Genomic DNA, 15,942 nt, shown 5'->3' with positions numbered 1-15,942 from the left:
GACTCAGAAAGTGGTCTGTCATCGTGTCTGTGAAGCTCTGATGTTCCCCTCAGTGATCTCTTGCTGTCATCTATCATGCTGTTTGTCTGCTGAGGACACTTCCTTACCTTTTCCTGCTGCTCTTGTACACGCAACAGCATATCAAGGCGATGATTATCACCCCGAGAGGAACCAGAACTCCAATCAGAATCACTGTCAGCTTATCTACAGTAAGAAAGCAAGACCAGTACATTAATGGTTATATCGTCATGTTAAATGCTATCTTTGTGGACTGATTTAAAATACAAGTAGTCCCCAGGATATAAACAAGATCTGTCTGTCTTTAAGTTAAATTTGACAATAAGTTAGAAAAATAATAATACAGTGCATAATAACGATAATAGTACAATAATAATAAATCTAGCTACATATGGTGCTGTACTGCACCTCAAACAGACGAACCGCTGAAGCCACGCAATGTTTTCACGAGCGTCACAAAGTAGGCTAATGCGTCTGTTCATTATTATGGACCATTGTATTTAACCTGAAGTTTAGTATTATAGGCTTTATGGCGAGTATGGTGGTAAGGGTTAAGGGTTAGGGTCAGGGTTAGGTAAGTATAAGTGTAGTGTGGATATTGTTATCCTGGGCACTGCCTGTATGAATTGAGAAAAATAATATGCATGCAGCAGTTTTCGAATGAAAGCTGAAGAACGGTCAGGTGGGTGTAAGTGACTTTTTAGCACAAAGCCCCTACAGGACGATGGTGCTGGGTGAGAGTTTGACTAGTGCCCCCCCCCACCTGTCTGCATTGAAATACTCACCGAGGCCGTCGCTCTCCACCTTCTCTATCTCACAGTGCGAGCCCTCAAAGCCCTCGGGACACTGGCAGGTGAAGGTGTCCTCATCGTCTTTGCACTTGCCTCCATTCAGACAGGGGTAGCTGAAGCACGGGCTCGCTGTCGGACCACACAGGCTCAGTCAGTCTCCACCATCAACCCAGCTAACAGGAAACTTTATGCGAAGCTCTTCTCAAAGTTGGCAGAGAATCTTTTTACCATAACGTTAACGCAACGTTATTGCCACGTTTTATGTTCTGTCAATGTCAGCATAATAACATTTTTAGCGGACCATCTTTTTACCACAATTAATGTATAAAAACATTGTTTTCTAATAAAATATAATTTTACAAAAAGTACCATATGTGTATACTACCTATGCACCGTGCAGCCGTGGACACATGGCCTTGGAGATGCAGAGCGACACTGTTACCCGCTGCTCTACGCGTTTGTTTTTATACTCTTATTCTTAACTAGTAGTAATTAAGTAGTGTGAAAATATTCCGGGAACATCAGGAAAACTAGACACATTGAACATTTCCATACCTTAATCGTAACTTTCGATAAGTGTGTGCAGAATAAAAAATTGTTAGTGGCAAATTCCATCACGTGTTCAGCACTTTTTATGCAACTTATGCAACTTTACTATTATAAATGATCATTTGTTGAAGTGCTTGATGTTCTTATTTCCTTATCCTAATTTTCACTGCAGACTGCAGATGTCATCTCCTATAATTGCTCGTCCCATGATGAGTCACGATGAGGCATGATGAGGCATGATGAGGCATGATGGGCCTGGTATCCCACGTAACACAGAGCAGGACACTGGGGGACGCCCTGAACGGGAAGCCAGTCCATCACACGCACACACACAACTCCCTTTTCACCCTCTATCCATATTGCACACTCCTACCTACCTTGCATATTTGCACCCACTAAAACACTAAATAATGTGATACGTTTATATTTTCATTTTTATTATATTCTGTATATTTTAGAATATAATTTCCTTAATTTTATATAGCAGAGTCAGTGGACCTGTCAGAATAAGCATTTCACTGTATGTTGTACAGCAGGGTTCCCGAGATCCGGCCCTGGAGGGTCAGTCTGCAACACAGTTTGCAGATTTCCCTGCTCTAACACACTTAATAACCTGGTAATTAGCTGATTAAGGTGTGTCTGAGCAGGGAAATCTGCAAACTGTGTTGCAGACTGGCCGTCCAGGACCGGAATTGGGGAACCCTGCTGTACAAGTATGACTGCATATGAGAAATAAAGATCTTTGACTCTGACAGCATGTTTTAGAACTTGGACAGAAACAGGAGTACCCAGAGGAAACCTACGCAATGCAGGAGGAACATGCAAAATTCAAAAATCGAATGGGGGGGCAAGATTCAAGCCCCCAGTCCTGGAGATGAGCGACCACGACGCCTCGCACTCTGCTACCCGTGATGGCTGACAGCCAGGACGAAAGCAGCGGGATGACATGTTCCTGGTGTCATGTCGGAGATCTAAGCTCTTCATGTCAGGCTATCATCTGTGACTGCAGAGCTTGCCTTGACTTTAAAGTGTTCAAGGGAACCAGAAACTCTCTCTCTGAGGCAGAGGCTGGTTCCGCGACACGTCTGGGCCTGGTTGCCGGTCACACTCACGCTTGTAGCAGTCGCGTACGAAGTCGTAGATGGTGCAGACGTAATGCTCAGGGCAGCTCTTTGGCTGGCACACCGCCCCGGTCGGCGTGCACTGGCAGCTCTGGGAGCAGTCCTCCGTCACAAACCTCTCATTCAGCTGGAGGAGGGCGAGGACAGGAAGGTCAGCGCACGTGCTGGAAAACATGCCGATCGGCTCGGGATCTGCACACTGGGACTGACCAGGAAGTATCTTCCCAGGTATCTGCAGCCGCACTGGGTGTAGGGGACGCACTCGGTGCCGCTCATGGTGAAGCCGGAGGCGCATTGGCAGCCTTCCGTGAGGAAAGGCTCAGCGCACGCCGAGGGGGCAGAGAGGTCGCCGCAGGACGCTGGGCAGGCCGTCATGCCGCTGCTATATGTGCTGTTTCCTGGGCAAGACAGGGCTGGGAAAGCAAAGGCCAGCATTAAAAGACGGTAATGAGACTGGCACACAAAGAAGGGAGCAGTTATTGAGGTTATTAGGAATAAAACAGTGATAGATCGTCCTGCCAGTTAGCACAGAGCGCACATGTACTGTAAGTGCAGGGATCCCAGCCACCACAACGATAGCCTCTTCTCTGTGCTGGGGTCAGACAAAGCTGCCGTGGCCAGAGGGCCAGCACAGAAAGGCTGAGGAAGTCTCTGCGCACAAGCGAGGACACCAAGTGGTGAATGCTTCAAATGCCCCACAGATTTTCTCCCACTGGAAACCCAGCATGCCTTGCGAGCGCTGCTGTATATAGCCCTGTGTCTGTGTAATTGTAAATAGCCCTTGTATTGTTGTTGTTATGGTTATAGTTGCCTTCCCGATCGGGGCGTGTATGTTTATCCGGGTCTTGTGTGTATCCTTGTCCAATCCTCGCGTGTTCCTAGCTTGTTTAACTTTCCCACCGTGTGTGCACCAGTTCGGCGTCTGGCCACCTTGTGTTTCGGTGACACGTTAATGGGTTCAGTGCTCCTTGAGTTCCTGTTATTAGTTTTGTTAAGGACTATAATTAAAAGGTGTGTTTTCCCCGGCAAGTAAGTTTTCTCATTCTTCGCTACGCTCGCGATGCCTCAGGTCGCCCATTGCTACAATATATTTATCTTTTATATATTATTCATGCAAAGGAAAAAATGTATGCTAAAAATATTTAATTAGGCTATTAGAAACGTACATAACATGCTGCTCCACCTCGCTCGTACATTTTGTTTTAAGCATTTTTGAGGAACTTACAGTTCAATTTGAATATCTTCCAAGCGAGGATACGCAAGTGGTGAATGCTTCAAATGCCCCACAAATTTTCTCACACTGGGAACACATCGTTGTGATATCAGCCTCACATGTATCACAATCTGTAGCGAGTGCGCAAACCAGCCCAAGCTAGCGACCCCCAAATCATACGTTGCTTTTTTCATACTACTTCCGTTGTCTCGCACAATTGCATGCGATTTGTTTAGTGTGATTTTCCACTAAACGCTACTTCCACCTCTAAAAATTTTTACAAAGATTGAAAATCGCTGTGCTACTAGGTAAAACTGTAAAATACTTCCAGATCGTCACCCTCTTATCTGATGTTATTCCCCAGGTGTTACGGACATGACTGTGATTGCTTAAAAAAGTGAAACGCAAGCCCCTCCCTTGTTGACCCAGGGACATGTTGAGCTCAACAAAATCAGGATGCTCAGCAATATGGATCCTGAATAAGAACTGTGTTTAGAGAGGGCAACCTTCTCAGCTTACACAAGCACCTTTTACATATCCATCCATCCATTCATCCATCCATTTTCTGTAACCGGTTGTCCTATTCAAGGTCATGGGGCAGTTTATATATGTAAATATTTATTCCCAGTCTCTTTGCACACTGTCAACTGCACACTATGGATATCTGTGATTATTGTTTATTGTTTAATGTTCATTGTCTATTGTCCTATATCTTATCTTTTAATACTTATGTTCCCTTTATACTTATGTCCCTTGTTCACAGTCTGGAAGCCATGCATTTCACTGCACATTTTATTAAGAATAATTGTGCATGTGACAAATAAAACTTAAAAACTGAAGCACTCCAGTGTGATGCAGCTTAGCTCGGCATTAATGACGTGTGAATTCTTACCACAACCCAGCTGCTGTCTCCAGGGCCCGAGTTTGACGCCCTCCTCCTGACAGGCCTCGGCATATACCTTGTAGCTGTCACAGCGCAGTTGTGGGTCTTGCTGCTCGGCGCAGAGATCAAATATACAGTCCCTGGAAAACACGGATGCAGTTTTAGTGTGGAGGCCCTGAGGATGACCCAGCTGGTAGCCGCAGGATATACGCCCCCCCCCCGTCAGAATGCTAAAGCCGCACTTACTGTTGAAACTGGTCGGGTTCGAGGATGTCATGGCAGGCCACGAAGGGTCCATCGGGGTCCGAGAGCGCCCCGCACTGGTCAGTGCCATTCAGTGTGCTCAGCTGAGCCTCAGTGCACCCCAGTGTCTCGAACCCGTCGCCAGGTTCTGGCTCCACCTCCCGCCTGTGAGATGAGTGTACAGGGCTTGTTCACAGGTCAGAGGCAGAGTGTGTGTCACCGGAAAGGCTGCACGCCGGCATGCGGGGCCTACCTGTGCAGGTGCGGCGCCTGGTCCGGGCTGGCCAAGGGAGCGGCAGGGCCCTGACGGTCACTGACTCTCCAGCTGTCCCCAAACTCGTTGATATTGCGGGTCTGAGTGCCGTCCGGCTTCGTGTACTCGTTGTTGGCCCGTCCGTCAAAATTCCCACACAGCCCCAGCACCGCACCCCTGTAGGTGCTGGGCAGGATGACCTCTGCGGAAGAAGGAGGCTTTACCAAAATGACCGATCTTTGTAATCTGTGGTTAGAGCATGGGGTGCCGATACAGGGACCGGATCCCTGCAAGGGCAAGATGGGTAATTGCTAGGGATGGCTATCATTGAGATTTTAATGGGAACACATCGTTGCGATAGCAGCCTCACATGTATCACAATCTGTAGCGAGTGCGCAAACCAGCCCAAGCTAGCGGCTACCAAATCATACATTGCTTTTTTCATACTACTTCCATTGTCTCGCACAATTGCATGCAATTTGTTTAGTGTGATTTTCCATTAAACACTACTTCCACCTCTAAAAACATTTTTTTTTCCCAAAGATTGCAAATCACTGTGCTACCTGATAAAATTGTAAAATACTTCCAGATCGTCACCATCTTATCTGATGTTATTCCCCAGGTGTTACGGACATGACTGTGATTGGTTAAAGAAGTGAAATGCAAGCCCCTCCCTTGTTGACCCATGGACATGTTGAACTCAACAAAATCAGGATGTTCGGCAATATGGATCCTTAAATGCCAAAAAAAAACTTCAAAATAGGAAAGAACTGCCATGTGATTGATTTTATAAATTCATTTAAATTAAATAGGAGCTATAATTTTATTGCTGAAACTAAATAAGTTTAGGACGTGGATTGGTCGCGTATGGCCAGTACCAGATCCATCTAAATAGGACTGGATCACTGCCGCACCTTAAATGCACCTTAATGGCACCAGTAAAGTATGACAGTGTTAACGCTGTATTTAGTCTGCTGTGTTGTGTGTCTCTCACTGTACTTTCTCCTTCTCACCTGCTTGGTAGTTGCCATCGAAGCGTACGTTGAGGCCAAAGTCAGTGGCGAGCTGCACACCGCGGGAGCTCAGGGTGACACTGAGGCCCTGCCTGGGCGTCAGGGGTGGGTGGATCATCTCTCCATTCACCTGCAAGATACAAGCCGTGTCTAGCTGGAGCTACTGTTGTGTAGGCCAATATTGCCATGCACAGCCATGAAACACTCAACAGAGATGCTATGGAGAACGTCAACGAATAACAATATGGAGCAAGTATTTAAAGGGGCAGTTTACCCCAAAACTGAAAAAAGATATGTTTTCTCCATATGCGTCTGATGGACTGAAAGTAAGCAAACTCCACACACCAATCGTATCACTCTACAGTAGATATAAGTACAAGCTCCCCTGTGCAGTGTTAAAATACAAGTTTTAATATCTGGATTAACTCTTCAGAAGTAGTGACAGTAGTGACAGTAGTGACAGTAGTGACAGTAGTGACAGTAGTGACAGTAGTGTACGTACCAGCACCTTCCTCTTCTGTAAGAAGCGCACGTTGACACCATACACATCCATGTACAGCTCATGCAAAAAGGTGATTCGCCTGTTGCTACCTCTTCGTGCATTCTTCCCCCGGATCACTAGGGGCTCCAGAGAGCTGGCCACATTGTGGGCCTGGGTTAAAACGTAGGTGTAGAGGCCTTGGTAATGATGATTGAACCCATCAAAGGTTCGGTAGTGTGGGTCGCCTGAAATACTGCACTTGCTGAACTCTGTATATGAGAATAACAAAGGAGACAGAGGCAGGATTCATATCATGCATGTACAGTGCAGTAGGGTGCGATTAAAGGAGCACTCTCTGTATTTTAATAAAGCTACTTCACATGGCAGGATACACTGCGTTTGAGGCATCGGTGTTTGGAAGGACTGCAGCAAAGTACTGGAGGACTTACTCTCCGGCCTGCAGGAGCGGATGCCGTCTTTATCCAGTGCGCAGATGGAGTGCTCGCTGCACTTAAACGGCATGCAGGCAAGAACTGCGCCCAGCGAGCAGTTGCATTTCTCATCGCAGTGCTCAGTTAGCCAGCTGTCGCCCACCTGAAACGGCCCCCGAACACTTTTACTGCAACACGTCATAAGACCGACATTTAAACAATTCACTCAGTGATAGCTTTAATTAACTAGCGCCCCCTGGGCCAGTGGCGCAGTGGATAAAGCATTTGACTAAGGATCAGTTGGCCCAGTTCTCTTTCTGTCCGTACAGCTGGTATTTAACACCCTCCCCCAGTTCACTTCCCCATCATTCTGCTCGCTGTGTGCTCGCTGTGTGCTCACACCACACCACAAACCACTGCTCTGAAGCAGGCGCAGGCACCTGACAGACCAGCGTTGCTTGATTGACGAGCGACTGAACGACAGGCTGGTTTAAACGATTACAGATCAGTACCATTTCGTTCTAAGTCCACGAAGCTCACATTCATACAAAAAAATCAAACAAACAAACAACACACCTCACAGGTAGACTATGAGCTGTATTTCCTCTCTGTGGTAATGAAATATTTAACCAATGGAGACACACGGGGGGGGGGGGGGTACAAAAATACCTCTCTGTGGGTGGTAACTCAGCAGTGGTCTACAGATCCTGCATAGCTGCATTAAGTTATATAACAGCAGTGTGTTTGTATTATTCCAGTATTTCATTGATTGATTTTATTGAAGATCACTTTTATATACTCCTGAAAATTTGACAGCCTCCTTACTGATTGGTTGTGCTTACAATTGCTCTACTTACTGTATTGTTTTGTACATACTCTATTTATTCCAGTAGTTCTTGCACTGACTGCACTTATTTATATGTGTACAATATCAACATCACGTCCATGTTCTACATATCAACAAAATTGTATGTGACCATTGTCTTGCCTTAACTGTTTCTGTACCTACTGTATGTATGAGCCACTGACAACTGCAGACAAATTCCCTGTATGCGTGAACATACTTGGCTGAATAAAGCTGATTGTCCGGCATCTGTGGTAAAACTGAAATCTGCTTGATAGGTGGAGAGGCTGACAGAGTCCGTGCCTTAATGATAACCAACCACAAGAGTCTGGAGTCTCGTTAGTCTTCATGTCACAGATGTTTCAGCGACTCAAACTCAAACCGAGAACGAACACAGCTTCTGGCGGCCAGCCGGCACACTCACGTCGTGGTACTCGCTGTCGGAATCCACGCAGCCGCAGCTGGACAGCGGCACGCACCGACCGTCGCTCAGCACGTGGCCGGCATGGCACTGGCAGCCCTCCACACAGGCGCTGGGCTGCTGCAGGCAGCCGGAGGAGAACAGGTCGGCACAGGTGGGGGGACAGGGGGCGGCGCAGGGTGAGTAGTGGCTGTTGGGAGGGCATGGCAGAGCTGGGGAAAACAGGACATGGGGGAAAACAGGTCCGTCACTGCCTTTCATACAGTACAATAGTGATTCTTTATTAACGCTTGAGGGCAAATTCTCTTTTTCGCCTGCTCCACAGAGGTGAGAGCAAGCTTGGGAGTCTTAGCATGCAATGCCTGTAGAGCTGGGGGTTAAGGACCTTGCTCAAGGGCCCACAGACATGTGACTGTTCTGCCAAGGTTTCTGATCACGAGCACAGAGGCTTAGCCTGCTGCGTCAGACACCATGCAGCCACATACTGTATCTTATTGATAATACAACTTCGATGTTATCAGTTGTCACATTGGCCAAATACCATTGCTAATTATTATTATTATTACTATTATAATGTACTAAATCGTGCACACAATTTAGTTTAACATGTCCATGAAATACCAATCAAGCTCACAAAATCCCTAAAATGTGGACACAATTTATTTTCTTCTGCTCTCAATTTGCCTGTATGGTCTGTCTGTCTGTCTGTCTGTCTGTCTGTCTGTCTGTCTGTCTGTCTGTCTGTCTGTCTGTCTGTCTGTCTGTCTGTCTGTCTGTCTGTCTGTCTGTCTGTCTGTCTGTCTGTCTGTCTGTCTGTCTGTCTGTCTGTCTGTCTGTCTGTCTGTCTGTCTGTCTGTCTGTCTGTCTGTCTGTCTGTCTGTCTGTCTTTGCGCAATTCAAACTATGTGCGGAAGGCCTGAACACAGTCCCAAGACTTCAGCTTCAGGCTTTGCCAGCACGTTTTCTTTCTCAAAACCCAATTAATTCCACAGCTCAAAATACCATATTCAGACAACAGAAACAGTAAACCGTGCACATGTTTTAGAGATTTCATGAGATTGGTGTAGTATTTTGTGGGCACATTAAACTCAATTTTGCACACCGTGCACAGGGCCACGTACTTCTGTCTTTCAAGATATTCTATTTGTGTACTGAGTACTCTATGTATTTGTTTGTGCCATGTTTACACCACATGTAGTGTCCTTGTCTTTTTTACAGCATAGGAATGTTTGCCTGTGCTCTGTGTTCGCATTGCTGTTTGCACCAGAATGTCCTCGGGGATCAATAAAGCTTTATCTTAATCGAATGTTGACGTGGCCTGTCTCTGGCAACGGCTCCACACTTACGGCAGAAGGTGTCGTTCCTCCAGCTGATGGTGATGCCCAGACTCTGACAGGCCTGGGCGTAGGCCTCCACGTTGTCACACAGCGTCTCCTGCATGCCGTCATACTCGCACATGTCGTACACGCAGTTGTCCAGGAAGGGCTTCGGGGCCAGCAGGACATGGCAGGGCTCAAAGTGCTCGGACAGCAGCACGTCTGCGCACAGGGAGCGCAGTTGCAGCTCCTGCGCCTCAGTGCACTTTGGGTTCAGGTCCTCCCTGTCGTCTGGCTGGCAGCTAATAGATGGTCGAGGAACATGGTGAGCGTTTGCGAGATCATAGCAGGATACAGACTGATATTTGGAGACTAAAAAAGCCATCAGTCTGCAGGTTACAGATGTTGCATCCTATGCTGTTCCCCTCAGTGGAGCCCGCCGCTCACCCAGGGTCGCTGTCTCCCTCCGCTTTCCAGCTGTTACCCAGTTCAACCACATCCTTCGCTGGCTGGCCGCTGGGCATCAGGTCATCATCCATGGAGTCATCATTGTAGTTCCCACACATGCCACAGACCTGAGCAGGTACAGCAACGGACAGCATGGGATGCATGAGCATCAGAGACAGAAACAGGAAGAAACGAAACCTGGAGCCCAACCAGTGTAGGATTTTGATATTTGAGGATATAAAAATCTAATGATGATATATCGACCGATTTTTTTTCTTTCAGAAACACATAATGTAAGCAAAGACTTTTCTCAACATTTGTTATGTGTAGTTGTTCAAAAGTCCTCACACTAAGGTAACATTTCACAATTTTTTTTGTCATTATCAGTACTTCAAATAAAAATACAACAACATGTATAAAAGTTATGATAATAAATAAGAATGAAAATACAAAAAAATACAAAAAGATTGAAAAAGGTCTGATCCATAGTACTTTGAACAAAAGTACAACAAAATATATGAAAGTTTTGATAAATAAGAGTCAGATGTATAAAAACACAAACGTGTTGTGACCTCTGGTGGACAAACAATGCAATGACAACACATATAATGTGGTGGAAGCTACCGTGTTCCTGTGTCTCCGTTTCTTTTCATTTGTCATTGTACCGGCTGTACACCTACATCGATCATCGATCTGCAATTAGTTCATATCGGCCGACAATATCTGCTCACCAATTTATAGTTGGGGCTCTAATGAAAAGGAAGCACTGGGGGCAGAAGGAAAGTGACACTTTGGACTCTTAAAAGAGCAGCAGGGGTTCGAGTCTGACAGCGTGAGTTACCTTATCAAAGTAATCCCCAGGTATGGTTATCTCCAGATGGTGCACGCCATCAAACTTCACCACGAGTCCGAAGTCCGTGTTGAGCACGCTGTAGACACCGCTGCTTGAAATCCTGGCCCCGCCTTGGGTGACGGCGAAGGGGGTGCGGATTCTACGTCCATCCACCTGCGCCGCACGAGACAACGGGACCCCATTGTACGGTAGGTGTCCATGGGTGCGGCTAAAGATATCGCTCCACCCTTTTTCCGTGTCCGCCCTCCGGTCTATCTCTGCCCACTATTGTTCCACTCTGGCTCTTACCAGCACCCTGTTGGCCTTGCTGAGCGTGATGTTGATGGCTGGCAGGCTGATGGTGACCGAGTTCACGTAGGAGGCTTCAGGCTGGCCCCGCTCCTCGTTCTTGGCAACGATGGTGAAGGGCGTCACCTGGCTGCTGTTGCATACCTTCACCAGTGTGTAAGTGCAGGTGCCCATGAAGGTGTGCATTACGCCGTCAAAGGTGTAGTAATGAGGGTCACCTGCCACATGGCACACACCCTGCCCTGTAAAAAGAAAACACACCAGGGTTACACTCCCCGCTGAGGGGCGTGCAAACCTTTTCTTAACCTTATGGGAGCAATGTTTCCTGAAAAGTGCACATCCCATGAGGTTAAATGTCCCTTTCTTAAAGAGTTCCTCTTATTTTACTCTTAAATGTCTTCTTGTTACCAACCTTGGTGTGGTTGACTTTCAGATGGGCACAAACAATGTTGCCTTTAAGGGAGAATTCAGATGAATTCTGGACAATCATCAGGAGACCAATGTGTGCTTGTGTGTGAGGGTGTGCAAGCAGCTTCATTCAGTTGTACTTGAGCAAAGAGGAGATTGACCACAGATGAAGTGTGGCACTTGTGCTGGGGCCTCCCCAGCTGTGAGGCGGAGTTCGGGGCAGGGGGGGTAGGGGGGGTTGGGCAGGGCAGGTGGCATCCCAACCTGTGGAGTGACAGCCAAGCTGGCCTTCCTGTACGCCGCACACCTGTGCCGGGCCACACTGCCACGGGTCGCAGGCGATGCTGTTGTGGCCTCTGCATATGCAGCGCTCCGAGCAGTCGGGCATGGGGAACCAGGCACCTCCCACCTGAGCACAGCCAATCAGGCGCGAGGACAAGGAAAATGACAGCGTAACGATAAAGGAAGTACTCACATCAAAAGGTCGCACAAAATACTCAGTACTGGTGCACAAAGAATAAACAAGGGTAAATGGGGATACAAGAATATGATCTCAAATCGGAGGTTGGCTTGGGCGGTATGATGGTATTCAGTGGTATACTCTGGTTTTTAGAAATCCCGAAGGTAATATTTTTAATGTCATAAAAAATACAGACACTCCTCTTTCCATGAAACTGATATGAAGATGCTGTATTGAGGTAATGCATTGTAGTGCACAGTGTTAGTGGTGATTGGAGCCTCGCAGGTGTGGCATGCATGAAACCTGTTGCGACTGCAGCCACAGATTGGGCACTGACACTGGTGTCAAACAACTGGTGGTATTTTTAGGTGTCCCCTCGCTCCCTAGAGCTCACCTTCCTCACTGATGAGCCCGTTTAGGCTCTCTCTCATTCAGGAGTTTACAGTAGCCTACATTTTCAAAATATCATCATATACTGTGTGCCGGGGTGAAATTATTAGGAGGTACGACGGTATGAAAAAACAGATATCGCCCCAATCCTAGTAGGAGGTGCAGAAGATGCAGGGACATATTCAGAAAATGGCCAAGCCACTGATTCGACGGGTGTGAAAGTCGTGTACGAGTGCTGGGCATTACCGGATGGTAGTTGTTGTCCTTGTCTGTGCAGCCACACTGGCTCAGGGGGACACACTTGTCCCCACTGAGCACCAGGCCAGTGTCACATTCACACCCCTCCACACATGGCTGATCACACGTGTTGGCAGAGTCAAGGACCTGGCAGGTAGGGGGGCAGGCTGTACCGCAGTGGGTGTAATGACTGCCCACGGGGCACTTGAGTGCTGAGGGTAAAGGAGCAAGTAAGCTGTTAGGTTTCAAAGAAAAGAATTTGCAATGATTTCAAGTGAGTCTCAGAGTTAAGTGACTTAGTATCCATAGACGGTATAAATTCAAAAGTTTCCATTGAATCTGTGTTTTAAAATTAAGTTTGCAAGACTAATCATGCATTTAAAGAATATTGCACATAAAAATCATTATATCACCACTTACATGGTAATTCAGCATATGTTGGTCATGTATGAACCACAGGCACATATATGGAAAATTTATTGGAACTTACGGCAAAATGTGTTGTTTCTCCAGGGGATGGGGACACCGGCCTGGGCACACAGGTCTGCATAGCTCTGGAGGGCTTGGCAAAGGGCCACAGTGTCCCCACCAGTACCGCACTGGTCGTAGACGCAGTTCTCATAATACACACCAGGGGGCACCACTGAGTGACAGGGCTTGAAAATGCCTAGAGGAAGGAAAATGTGTATTTATATTGAATAAAGTAGGCAGAGAGTTTCTGCTGAGTGCATTTTATATAAGTGATTTGGCATCACTACTCAAAATATAAACCATATTTATAATTATCTTCCTTAATTGATTATCCAGTACAGAGTTCTGCTGTTCACCTGGAACCCAACCCAAAAAAGAGAGGGGACGCTGTAGGGGAAACAATTTCTGTACAGTTTCTTGCTAATCTAGGTTTTTTTGCCTTGGTTTGTTCTTGACCTGTAGTTTATATAATGAACTAGTCAACTAGCATAACAATACAACAGTAGATGATCAAAGGTATCTTATAGACATGTATGCAGTGTTCATGGACAGAGCATGGCTGGGGAGTCAATAGCCATTCTAGACAAGAGTATGATCCAACTTTTGCTTTACCGTTGGGGTCTGTGATCATGCCACAGCTGGTGGGTTTCTTGGCTTCAGACTCCACCTTTTCATCACACTTGTCCACTCCCCCATCATGGGAACAGCTGATGAATAAAGAAAAGAGTAGCTGAGAGATAATAAATGGTGGTAGATACAGACATCAGTCCAGAGCTGTGTTCTACAATAATGTCTGAGCAAATATTAACATTTGTTTGCTAATTGTTGCAGGCTCCCCCGGTGCTGCTCCAATACTGGGCACAGATGCAGTCCCAGGCCTGAGGTCACTCACTCAGTGCGGTTGTCAGAGACCTGCCAGCTTTCTCCCAGCAGGTCTGTGTTTGGTTCCGATTTGCCGTCCGGCTTCAGATTGTCATCGCTGGGCTGGTCATTATAATTCCCTGTGGGAATAACACAACACCATTAACTGCTGACCTTCACTGTACATCTCATTCATCCAGCCACAATGTAACAGATACAATGACAAATGAATCAGTTCTTTGTTAGATACTGATAACCAGTTTAAATATGTTATATTCTATATCTCACACTCTGCAGTGTGTCCCTCTGCTGTCACGTTTCAGATTGCCTGTTTTGTCCCTGCCCTCTTTGCACCTTGTAATAGTTCCCCCATAAGTCATGTTGTGCCCCACAAATGAAGAATGTAAAAATAGGTACAGTAAATGAATACTGAGATATGTGAACTTTAAGAAAACTGCAGCTCAGGTCAAACAAGGTCATACCACAAAGACCGCACAGGAGCCCCCAGTAGGAGGATGGCAGGGTGACATCAGCGTGGTGATTCCCATCATATCGCACCCGCAGCCCAAAATCTGTCTCCAACACCACGAATGTGCCACTGAGGTAGACTTTGACGCCCCCAGGCAAAGAAACAGGTGGTGTAACTCGAACACCATTCACCTGGAAGCAAGATTCACATAGAATGTGTTCAACTGATGCAGTCAGTACAGATGCATTCTCACAGTCACTTTTGAAATTATCTTTTGAGAAATTATTCTACCCATAATCCTCCCTAAATTCTCCTCACCAGTATCCTTCGTCCTTTGCCCAAAACAATCTCCAGCCCTTGAACTTTCACGACGACGGCACGAATGTAGGAAACGTGTTTGTTAGTGCCTCGGTGCTCATTCTGGGTGTCAACAGAGAAGTATGGCAGGCCAGATGTGGCATCGCAAGGTTGGGTTAAAGTGTAAGAACAAGAGCCTTGGAAATGGTGGACTTTCTTATCAAACGTGACGTAGTGAGGGTCACCGGAAACAGAGCAAATTCCATCATCTAAAGGAAATAAAATATTTCTGGTAAATCAATGCACCATATTAAAAGCATTCATAACAGCAATCAACCTGGTTCCTATGACTCTTACACCATAAATGGGGAGCACCCACGTCGAGAACATCTGATTACAACAACAGAGTATATATACTGTACCTAAAGGATGACAACCATATTCTCCATCTTGCAAATGACAGGACTCTGAAGGGCCACAGCTACTTTCGTGGCACTCAATCACTCCTTCTCCTCGACACAGACATCTCTGGGTACAACTCTCCACGTACCAGCTCTCGTTAGCCTAAAGGACAAACACATACAGCTTTTATCCTGCCATTTCATATGGTACAGAGATGGGACTTTGATCATTTGCTTTAGGAAGGAGGCTCACTGGGTGGTAAGCGCCCTGAGGGTCCACACAGCCGCAGTCTTTCAGAGGAACACAGCGATCGTTGCTGAGAACAAATCCGGGATTACACTGGCATCCCTCCACACAGCGCTCTACACAGCCCGGCCCTCCTACATTCGGCCCCACGCAGGTCTCCGGACAGGAGCTCACACACAGGGAGTAGTGGCTGTTGGGTGGGCATGGCAGAGCTGCAGCACAAGGAGATGTTTCAGTCAGCACACACTGTTTCAAATTTGGCAGAGAGGATCTTACTTGTATGTGTGAACCATTGTAACAGAACTTTTATTGTGCTATATACTGTACAGCTTTGGAAAAAATTAAGAGACCACAGCAAAATTTTCAGTTTAACTCATATTTCTCAATTTGTGGGTATGTGCCTATGTGAAATATACATTTTTTTGAAAACTCCAGCCTAGTTCTTCTGTGTTTCTCATTAATGAAGAGCTTCTTCCTTGCTTTATGGGTCTTCAGTCCTGCTTCTAGGAGCCTCTTATGTACTTGTCCTAGAAGTG

At 46.5% G+C, this 15,942-nt stretch overlaps 1 protein-coding gene across 1 annotated transcript in view; it reads right to left on the bottom strand.

The window, feature by feature from the left end:
* The window catches only part of LOC111836336 (IgGFc-binding protein-like), a 63,081-nt gene that overhangs the window by 699 nt on the left and 46,440 nt on the right, over positions 1–15,942 (bottom strand). Inside the window, exons 114-137 of the mRNA XM_072717048.1 lie at positions 15,413–15,618; positions 15,181–15,322; positions 14,780–15,027; positions 14,475–14,652; positions 14,024–14,132; positions 13,744–13,838; positions 13,151–13,327; positions 12,670–12,872; positions 11,838–11,982; positions 11,166–11,407; positions 10,866–11,030; positions 10,025–10,152; positions 9,608–9,879; positions 8,265–8,473; positions 7,015–7,159; positions 6,587–6,834; positions 6,085–6,214; positions 5,072–5,273; positions 4,822–4,983; positions 4,585–4,715; positions 2,690–2,892; positions 2,471–2,606; positions 804–938; positions 108–204 (exon numbers count right to left, since the gene is read on the bottom strand). Of these exons, the coding sequence (XP_072573149.1) occupies positions 108–204; positions 804–938; positions 2,471–2,606; positions 2,690–2,892; positions 4,585–4,715; positions 4,822–4,983; positions 5,072–5,273; positions 6,085–6,214; positions 6,587–6,834; positions 7,015–7,159; positions 8,265–8,473; positions 9,608–9,879; positions 10,025–10,152; positions 10,866–11,030; positions 11,166–11,407; positions 11,838–11,982; positions 12,670–12,872; positions 13,151–13,327; positions 13,744–13,838; positions 14,024–14,132; positions 14,475–14,652; positions 14,780–15,027; positions 15,181–15,322; positions 15,413–15,618 (4,108 nt within the window). The remainder of the gene's footprint in view (positions 1–107; positions 205–803; positions 939–2,470; positions 2,607–2,689; positions 2,893–4,584; positions 4,716–4,821; positions 4,984–5,071; positions 5,274–6,084; positions 6,215–6,586; positions 6,835–7,014; positions 7,160–8,264; positions 8,474–9,607; positions 9,880–10,024; positions 10,153–10,865; positions 11,031–11,165; positions 11,408–11,837; positions 11,983–12,669; positions 12,873–13,150; positions 13,328–13,743; positions 13,839–14,023; positions 14,133–14,474; positions 14,653–14,779; positions 15,028–15,180; positions 15,323–15,412; positions 15,619–15,942) is intronic.

This window comes from Paramormyrops kingsleyae, chromosome 10 (genome assembly GCF_048594095.1).
Source record: "Paramormyrops kingsleyae isolate MSU_618 chromosome 10, PKINGS_0.4, whole genome shotgun sequence".
NCBI lineage: Eukaryota > Metazoa > Chordata > Actinopteri > Osteoglossiformes > Mormyridae > Paramormyrops > Paramormyrops kingsleyae.
Note: the sequence above shows the minus strand (reverse complement) of the source record. Positions and strands in the feature narration are given on the sequence as shown.